This window comes from Dermochelys coriacea, chromosome 5, assembly GCF_009764565.3.
Source record: "Dermochelys coriacea isolate rDerCor1 chromosome 5, rDerCor1.pri.v4, whole genome shotgun sequence".
Lineage (NCBI taxonomy): Eukaryota > Metazoa > Chordata > Testudines > Dermochelyidae > Dermochelys > Dermochelys coriacea.
The window spans coordinates 37,724,382-37,733,630 of NC_050072.1; the positions used below are offsets into that span (position 1 = coordinate 37,724,382).

The following is a 9,249-nucleotide window of genomic DNA, read 5'->3' on the forward strand; positions in this document are numbered from 1 at the left end:
GTTTAAATAAATGCAATAAAGCAACAAACCTCTTGACACAACATTGTTCTACATTATTAAATTCAATATATTCAATTGTATTTGAATGACACATTGGGTTATAGGTGTGCATGACAGATTAAAACCTATAATCACACTCTAAAGGGTATTAAAGTTTACTCCTTCAGTTTGAAGTCAAAGGCATTACTTGCTCACACTGGCCTGAATGTAGGCCACAGCAAGATGTCAACACAGAAGGTGTAGCTGCATAAGCAAAGGCTCACTGCTCCTCCTATATGTGCAGATAGCTACCCAGTAATGCCTGTGTAGAGGGAGTAGAGCTATCGGTCAAGTAATGGTGTTGTATTGCAAGTGCTTTTGTTGTTTTTTTAAAATTAATCTTTCTTTTTGGAAACTAGGAGTTACAAGAAGTTGCTGCATGTGCAATTGGAGGAAAAATCAGTCAATTGGGAGTAAAGTCAGTCATCAATATCTCCCTTCCGGGGGAGCTGGAAGGTCCAAATTCTGTTCATAACAGCAAGAATCTAGTTTAACTCCCATTGAAGTAGCTGGAGTAACATCTGTCAGCATAACAACTCAATCAAGTCTTCCTGTCTAGACTTTGAGACTAAATGTTAATACACAATATTCAGGAAGAGCAAAAACTCCACCAGAAGATTCAGATGAGGTTTTACACAAAGGCTAGATGCAAAAAGAAAAGGAGTACTTGTGGCACACCTTAGAGACTAAAACTTATTTGAGCATAAGCTTTCGTGAGCTACAGCTCACTTCATCGGTAAATGCATCCGTTGAAGTGAGCTGTAGCTCACGAAAGCTTATGCTCAAATAAATTTGTTAGTCTCTAAGGTGCCACAAGTACTCCTTTTCTTTTTGCAAATACAGACTAACAGCTGCTACTCTAAAAGCTAGATGATAATGCAAGTCCCTGGAGACTTAAGGCAAGGTCTAATCCCACCCCCAATCACTAATTTTAATTACACTTTAATTTGTTCGGTCTGCATTTTGTTTTAAAAGACGTTCCATTTCCTGCAGTCAACTGGATTGGTTGACACTGAGGACATAAGTGGTGTTCTTACAATTATCTTTCCACATAGATGTCACTGTTACATGGGAATTTTATTGAGTAAAGGACTGATAGATGTTTAACAAAGCTAACAGTAATGTACAGTTTTCTATGGCAAGAGTTCCCCCCCAGCCATTTTGGAGCACTTGGGTTCTGTACATTTAACCAAGATATGAAGTCAGTACTACACATCCAGGGAAACTTAAGACACCAAATGCCAATATTGCACATTTGACATATATAAAAATTGATTTGGTTAAAAAAATGTTCAATTAGCTGCATTTTTAATTTTGACAAATTCAGCCAAAAGTTGGGTACTAAGTTTTATGCTAGAGTAGCTTCTTCCTCCCTACATTTGTTAGATACTTAATGGGGTTTTATTTTAACTAGTCAGAAAATAGCCACTCAAGCATGATGGAAGAGAAACATGCCCAGTCATGTCTAAAAAGTGTCTAGTCTAAGTGAAAAAGTAAAAAAAATCATGTCTAAGTGATGCACGTGGACCAGAGATTCTAGTGTTTGAGTTTTCATGGAATAACTCAAGCCTCCCTCCTCCAATATCAAGAGTTTTCATCCATTGTGAAAGATAGGAAGTTTACTCACAATGAACTCTGACTTTAACAGCAATGTACAATTCCACTGAGTACCCTTCAGAGGAAGTCTTGTTCTAATTAATGGCAAGAATTCATTTAAATTCCTGGCATGATGCCTCTTGAAAGCCTATCTCACTCTTGTTTTTAGTTATACTACTAGTGTAGAAATAGAGCCAAGATCTGCACAATTATTTTGCAACTCCATCAACAACTTCCAATTGTACCAGACTTCTGCTGAAGAATGGTGGTAAAATTTACCTTTTGACAGAATATTGAAGCACATGATCATTTTCTCTATTTGGATGAACAGCTTTCCCATTTCATGCTTAGTGTTATGGGTTTGTAGTTTTAAGCTTTTGAGCCGATTAAGGCTCAAGATAGTGTATCATTTTTAGAGATAGTTTTAGGAAAGCAATCCAGCAAGTTTGTTTTATTGATGCAGAGCAGAGGATCTTAAATTGCATATTAAAGAAATGAGTGGAGAGTGTTCAGTTTTTCCATTCTTTATTGCCAACAAATGTATATTTAAAATATCAAGGTCCAAAAAATTGTTGTGTAATAAATACTTGACTTTGGGCTGTAATAAATAAAAAATTATGAACAAGGAATGCACTTTGCCAGCCACAAGTGTGGCTGGTTCTTGAAAAATAAGGAAGAAGTTATGGCCATAGTTCACAGTTTTAAGCAGCCAAAACCTGCTCATTACAGCTATTCCACAACATGGAGCTCTCCCTCCCCTCCCTGAAGCATATTCACAGTTTTAAATCCTCCATCAGAACTGCTCCCTACAGAACTAGAAGTCACTCTGCTGAACTTTAGTCAAGCCTTTAAACATGTGCGAAGCAAGAAAGGTCTATTCCAAAGAACTTCTTGTCACACTGTTTCATTAGTCCAAGTAGGATTAGGTCTGTCTGGTCCCAGCCCAGCACACTGCAAGTATAGTTTTCGTACCACCACTCATCCATCATCAACATACTAGTCGCTCCACTGCCTCCACTGTAGATTTCAGTGAAAAGAGAGTCCTTTTGGTTTAAGAGTCTGTCCTTTAGTTACATCTTTGCAGCAACATGTTCAATGCATATTCCATTCTGTGTTTTAGTTCCAATGAACATCCAGAAATCAGAAGAGTTGTCAGTCGAAATGTTGTTGATATTCTATCTTCATTGATGTAGGTAAGGAGATACTCCTCATTTTGGTTACAGATGATTATTTTTGTGTGATCATGGTAAAAGTTCACCTGCAAAAAAGATAATTGTTATACATTTTCTCCTGTGAATCTTCAGATGCAGGAGTCTAAAGGAAAGTCACAAGTTCACCTGCACAACTGTCACAGGCACACATTTACTCAGCACCATTCTAGAAGTATTTACCTGAAGTGTGCCATCATTGAAGAGCATCATTAACGCTTTGTCAGATTTTAGCCACTGTAAGAGGTAAAGCCTGGGTCTGCGAACATCAGTTACACTGGGTAGATCCCCTCCCTAGGGGAAAAAAGAGCAAAGCCACCATGTCAGCTCATGTTTACTGCATGTTCTTTGCCTTCAGTGGCCTTTCAGAATCTGAGTTGTACTTACATCCATGAGGTTCTCCTCCATGTAGTGAGAGAAGTATTTCAAAACAGTTACTTGGCTGATGAATTGTTCAGGGGCATCTGTAGCTGGAAAGACAGAGCACTGGCCTAGCTCAGCATAATAGTGGACTGTTCTGCAGGACAAGGGAAAAAATAAACCCAATAATTACAGGTATGTTCAAGCATAACATTTAAGACAGACTCAACTTAATGAATTGTCAATTTCTAATCATTTGGAGGCATTTACTTTTTGTCTGGTAGGAGGCTCATGTGTGCTCCATTGTTGAAAAGAACACCCACAGTGTGGTCTGACAGCTGGTAACCAAAGCCGTATTTGTTCGAGTAGTCAACCCATTTTGTAACCCACTGGAAAGATGCTGTCAGCTGTTCTTTGGGAATACTATCTGCTTCTGGCATATTCTCAAGACATCCTCGCAGTACCCTTGCAACTGTATCAGCAACACTTCCCATGGTGCTGTCTTCCAAACCTGAAAGAAGAGCAGAATTGTTACATTATGCAGATAGTTCAGGATTTGGCAACACACCCACCATCTACACCTTAGTCTAAATAAATCCAGTTTTGTCAGCCTCTTAAGGTTTAGTTCTTTCAGAATGAAGAATTGCAACCAACATTTAGTTTTAAGAATGGGAAGGAATGTGTTCTAAGGCTGAAATCCACTGTTTTATTTGAGGCTTGTTTTTACATTTTGCATGTTATGATTTAACAGGAAAACCCAATCTTAAACTCCATTAATGTTGTACTTACATTCACTGCTACTGCTGCAACTTCCTAGAGTTCCTCTAACTATCATTCGAATGGAGTCTCCAATCTGCTTGGTCTCTGCTAGAGTCGCAGGTTTGGCTGCTGTGATGTGAGGAGGCTGGGTCTCCTACAAGAAGAAATCATATATTTAAGAATCATCAAGGCAAGTCAAGTTGTATAGCTCTCATAATAAAGACTGGCATTGCCAGGATCAATTGACAGCTAAATAATTTTAGGAGATCCGGTGTCTGCTTCCTAACAAGTATGAAGGAACATCATCAGGACAAGAACATATAGTTTATTTACGCTGTTTATGTCTTGCATTTCACAAAGCCTGGACAATGTAGCAAAACTGGTTACTCTAGTTCTCATGAACCCACAAAATGCTGCAGCATTTGGGTTGCACACACTGCATGTGAACATTAAAATCCCAATAATTTTATTGGGATTCTATGAAGACTTACTTACATTTTTATAATAACCAAGTCCTTATATTTGGAGTATTGAGAGAAATGCCTAGTAGCATCCCTTTAATATTTGTGCAGAATGGTGCACAGATAAAGCTAGATTCTAGAAAGATAGAATAATAAATTCTGAAGATGTAGAGACACTATACAAATATTAAAGGCTACTACATACCAGCATGGCAAACATGCTTAAGCCTCTTACAACAGTCACTACCATATAACTGCTATTCATTTAAGCGTGGTTAGGAAATATAAATCTCAATTATGAATTCATGCCATGTATCAGTTACTACTACTCGATCTAATTGCAGTTCATCAGTTTGACTATACCTCATCTGTTCTGTGTCTGTGGGACTGTTGGGTTATCGATGTCTTTTTCAAATCATGCCTAAGTTTGTAGATTTCTTCGTCCTCTTTAGCTAGTCTATCTGTAATTTAAAAAAAGTCAAATATTTATCATATCTAAAAATGTTTTTAGAATACTATAAATACTCCACAACAATGTTAGCTACGAACAGAGATGGAATGTGTAAACAACTCATTCATTCCCCCTCCTCTTGCAGGGCATTCTCTCCCACCTGCAGCATACTCCTGGCAAATATTATATATAATGGCATTTCTACCTTGAGACTAAGTGTAGTTAAATAGAAACAGTAGATTATGGCCCAAAGAAACATTTCCCTATGTAAATTGGGGATGTAGACTCTAGTCTACATCTGCCTAAACCTAGTGGCATGCAGATCAATACGAATGTGACAAGGACAAGAAAGTTTGATGATGTAAATTAACAGTTTACAATATTATACTTGGGTAAATGCAAATGCTGTTTTTACATCTTGTAGATGTATCACTAGTTGACACTAAGTGTAAGCAAGCTATATACAAAAAAGTATAATTCTAATATACTTACTATGTGTATCAAAGTATCTTGCTTTTTCCTTTTTACCACCAAACAAAGCAGCAGCTGCCTTTTTGAAGAAATTCTTAGCTGGACTTGACAAGTGGAAGTCAGGAACAGTGTGACAACAGCTAGAAGAGAGTCGATCTGGTGTAAAGCCCTGTGGAAATGAAATGTAGAAGCCAATACTTAGACTGATGTGTACTTACAATAATGCAATGTTCTGGACGAGAAAGCTACACAGTACAAACCTGTAAGAAAAAGTCATGTCGAACTATATCATCTAAACTGGGCCGGTCCTCGGGATTTTTTGACAACATGCTAGCTATTAAGTGCTTTGCAGGTGCCAAAAGAGATGATGGTAGAGTGTATCTTGCTTCCCTTATACATCTGTAGGTTTCTTTGAGATTTGTCGTCTCAAATGGGGGTCTTCCTAACAGCATTGTGTACCTGTTTAAGAGGAATAAAAGAGGCTCTCAGTACTTGAGTAAATGCAAAAACACTTCAAAATATAGGAGTTTTTTTCAAAGTCACTTTAAATTAGCAACCCATTTCTTAGCAAGAAGGTTGTTTTAATAATTCATGTGTTATATATTTGTAGATTAGGCAGACTTCAGGCCTTGTGTTCACCCAGTCATTGCCTCTTCTGAGCCCTAAGGCCAATCCAAGTTATATCATCAAGACAGCTTTGAGTCTTTGAAGTGATACTTACATTACACAACCTAAGGCCCATATGTCAGATTCACATCCATGTCCTTGTTTGTTGAGGACTTCTGGAGAGAGGTAATTTGGTGTGCCACAGATTGTTCTGCAAACCAAAGAGATCAGGACTCAATATATCAACCCAGAGAAGAATTGTAGAGGTGCTTCCATAGGGCAGTTTACCCCCTCCATTAGATCTGGGCAGGAGTTTAGAAGCTCCCAAAAACAGTGTGCATCACTGTTTGCACTGTTACCAACATTCCTATTTAGTCTTCAATATACAGGAAAAGCCATAACCAACCACATCATGGCAACACTGAGTCAGACATCCTGCCTCTGGCACTGGCCAGTATCTAAGTATCCAGAGCAATAAGCCTCCCAGCACATACTGCAGTGCTTTTACAGGAGGGAAAGTTCTGACCCCTGCAGCAGTTGCTGGTCTTTGTATTCCTCTAATTTTAAATTTTTGGATTAATACTGTTCCTTAAACATTCTTGAGGCTCCTACCTCCTTCTGTGTTCCAGCGGTTCCAACCTTGCTGCCAAACCAAAGTCGCCTACTTTTAGTTCCATGGCCTCATTAATGAAGAAATTACCTGAACAAAAAAAAAAAAGTGAACCCCTTCCTGGCAAGATAGGGATGCATTAGCCACTAGTGCTGAGTCACTTTTAGCGGATAGCCAAGCTTTTTTTTTATGAATACTTAATGTCATTACTTAAGTGCTCCAGGTTTCCATTGTAGAAAAAGACAAATGATTCTATCAGTTGAGTTATAAGTCTGCTAAGTGCCCCAGTGCTGGAAGCAGTGCTTTTTGCAATCAATGAGGGAAAAAATGACTTACCTAGTTTCAGGTCTCTGTGCAAGATTTCCTGTTCATGAAGATATTTTAGCCCTGACACTATCTGCCTGAGGTAGTATCGCACTTCTGGTTCCGTCAATACTTTCCTTGCTTTCAAGATGTGAGCCATAGACTACAAAAAAAACCCAAACACACAAAAAGAGGTGAATTAAAGTTCTCAAGTAGGTTTCACTTTTAAAGAAAAAGCAAGGCGAAATGACCCCCTAAAGAAGCTATGAGAATCTTTCATATTATACATTTACATTAATTGCAGATTCCAGATAAGTGAATACTGAATTTCTCCCAGTTGATGCTCACCCTTCTACTGCAGTACTCCAGAAGAATGTAAATATTCTCTTTGTCCTCAAAGTAGTGGTAAAACTGTACAACGTGCCTGTGATTAAGCATTCTGTGCAGCTCGATCTCTTTATCAATCTAAAGCACAAGACACAAGAAAAGCTTATTAGCCTTGCAACCTTGGTTGAGGAGACTGCTAATGCCAGCAGACATTTCTAAAGAGGGAAGGGCCATGCAGCACACAAAGAGATTTTTTGAACAAGAGTCACTCATGCACACACCTTTTCCCTTTGATGAGGTTTAGCTACTCTGCTGTGAGGAATTATTTTTGCAGCATAGACTTTGTTCGTTGTCAAATCTGTCATCTCATAACATTTGGCAAATCCACCCTAAGGGAGAAACCAAAAAAAAACCCCACCACAATTAAGCATGGTATGAAAGGTTCCTCATTTAATCAATCATCTGCTGGGTCTAATTGTTCAAGAAGCTTGCAAGAGTAGGGGGCTGGTGTAGTTTCCTCCACATTGGGCATTTCGGTAGCAGACAGACCCCCCACCTCATTGTGGAGGGGGAGGAGGGCGGCTCCCAAATCAAAGCCATTTTAGAGACACACACATGAGAAAACACAGTTTTAGGGATGGAGGAAAGGGGAGATCCCCGGAGAAGTGGTGGGGCAGAAAGGGCCAGTGTAACATAGCATGCTTCACACGCTCCCGTTTGCACAGACAAGGCGATCCGATCCAGGTTTAGACAGTCACGGGGCATCGCTTCCACCGCGCTATATCCGAGCGAGTCCGGCAAGGCAGCCAGCCACGCAGGCGGGCCTGCGGCTGCCGAAGGGGGCGATTTGCAGCATGCAGCAGGTGACCACGCGAACTGCCAGGCAGGGGGAAAGGGCGGGGGCAGGACACTGGGGCCGGGCTCGAGGGAGGACCATGCGGCGCTCGGCCCCGCTGCTGGTGCAGGAAGGGAGCAGGGAGCTGCCGGGCTGGCTGCTCCCCGGGGCGAGTCGCATTCCGGAGCCCGGGAGGCGGAGGCTGCAGGCGCCGGCCCTTTACCTTGCCGAGCACCTTGCCGCGGCAATAGCGCTTGCCCGTGCCGGGGTCGGTGATAATCCGGGAGACCTCGGGGGCAGCCTGCGGGTGGTGATGCTGCGGCTGCTCCTCCACCGGCTTCTTGCGCCGCGCCTCCCCGCCGCAGGCTCTGCCCAGCCCCGGCTCGCCCCCCTTGGGGGGGCCGCCGCCGCCGGCGCCCGGCTGGTGAGCGATAGTCCGCAGTAACTCCATCGCTAGCCCCCCTCGCGCCCGGCCCCGCCGCTCGCCACTGCGCGGGGCGCCGCGCCGCACGCGCAGCTTATAGCGCGGGCGGCGGCGGCGGCTCCGCCCCGAACCCCGCCTCCGTCACAAAGCGCCGCCTTCCGGCCCGCCCGCGGCCGCTGCCCTGCGCGCGCGCGCCCGCCCGCCGTGGGGGGAGGGGGGCAATCCCCGTGGGTGTCACCAGCGGCCCCTGATCCCCGCCCCTCCCTCCCGTTCTCCGGCACGTTTCGGTGGCGGGACGGGGCGCGATTCCGCCTCGCCGTTCCCCAGGAGCCAGCGGCCCAGCGCCAGAAAATCCGCAGCCAAGCCACTGACGCGGGGCCTGGAGCCGGCGGGTGCAGGGCTGGGATGGGCCCGGCGGGTCCATCGCCCATGTCCCCCTCGCCCCCTCCATAGGCTGGAGCCTCGCGGCAGCGGTGGCCCCAGCAGTGTCCTTTGGCGAGGGGCGTGTCTCTCCCTGCCCCCAGGGGCGCAGGGGAAGGCGATGCACCCACCGGGATACGTGTGCCCTTTGGGCTGGCCTTGTTTTCCTGTCTAATGTCTTGGTCTGAATAGATCGTGTGGGCAACACCCAGGGTGAGGGCACATGCCCTGACTGCACCCCAGCTTAACCAGATGGAGCCGTGCCAGTTACAGACACACACCGGCTGAGGTCCTTGGTCCTCCCGCTCTTCCGTGCCAATTAGTAATTGAAATTCTCCAGGACGGGGACAAGAGTCCTTCTCACTTCCCCACCACAGCC

General features: G+C 43.5%; 1 protein-coding gene across 1 annotated transcript; it reads right to left on the reverse strand.

Moving 5' to 3' along the window:
* Window positions 1-2,143: 2,143 nt before the first annotated feature.
* PLK2 (polo like kinase 2) lies at window positions 2,144-8,530 on the reverse strand. The gene is made up of 14 exons (XM_038403678.2): window positions 8,250-8,530; window positions 7,473-7,580; window positions 7,213-7,329; window positions 6,898-7,027; window positions 6,564-6,651; window positions 6,067-6,162; window positions 5,606-5,804; window positions 5,367-5,514; window positions 4,787-4,884; window positions 3,993-4,116; window positions 3,474-3,714; window positions 3,231-3,360; window positions 3,027-3,137; window positions 2,144-2,893 (listed from the first exon to the last, which is right to left on the reverse strand). The coding sequence occupies exons 1-14, from the start codon at window positions 8,475-8,477 to the stop codon at window positions 2,702-2,704; spliced, it is 2,010 nt and encodes a 669-aa protein (XP_038259606.1). The 5' UTR covers window positions 8,478-8,530; the 3' UTR covers window positions 2,144-2,701.
* Between the last annotated feature and the right edge of the window lie 719 nt (window positions 8,531-9,249).

What these genes read in the sequence shown, in the direction of transcription:
- PLK2 (XM_038403678.2), bottom strand. Translation starts at nt 8,477, where the DNA reads ATGGAGTTACTGCGGACTATCGCTCACCAGCCGGGCGCCGGCGGCGGC. An exon ending in GCGGCAAGGTGCTCGGCAAG is followed by an intron (nt 7,581 to 8,249) that starts GTAAAGGGCCGG and finishes TTTCTCCCTTAG; the next exon opens with GGTGGATTTGCCAAATGTTA. An exon ending in AAGATACTTTGATACACATA is followed by an intron (nt 4,885 to 5,366) that starts GTAAGTATATTA and finishes TTTAAATTACAG; the next exon opens with ATAGACTAGCTAAAGAGGAC.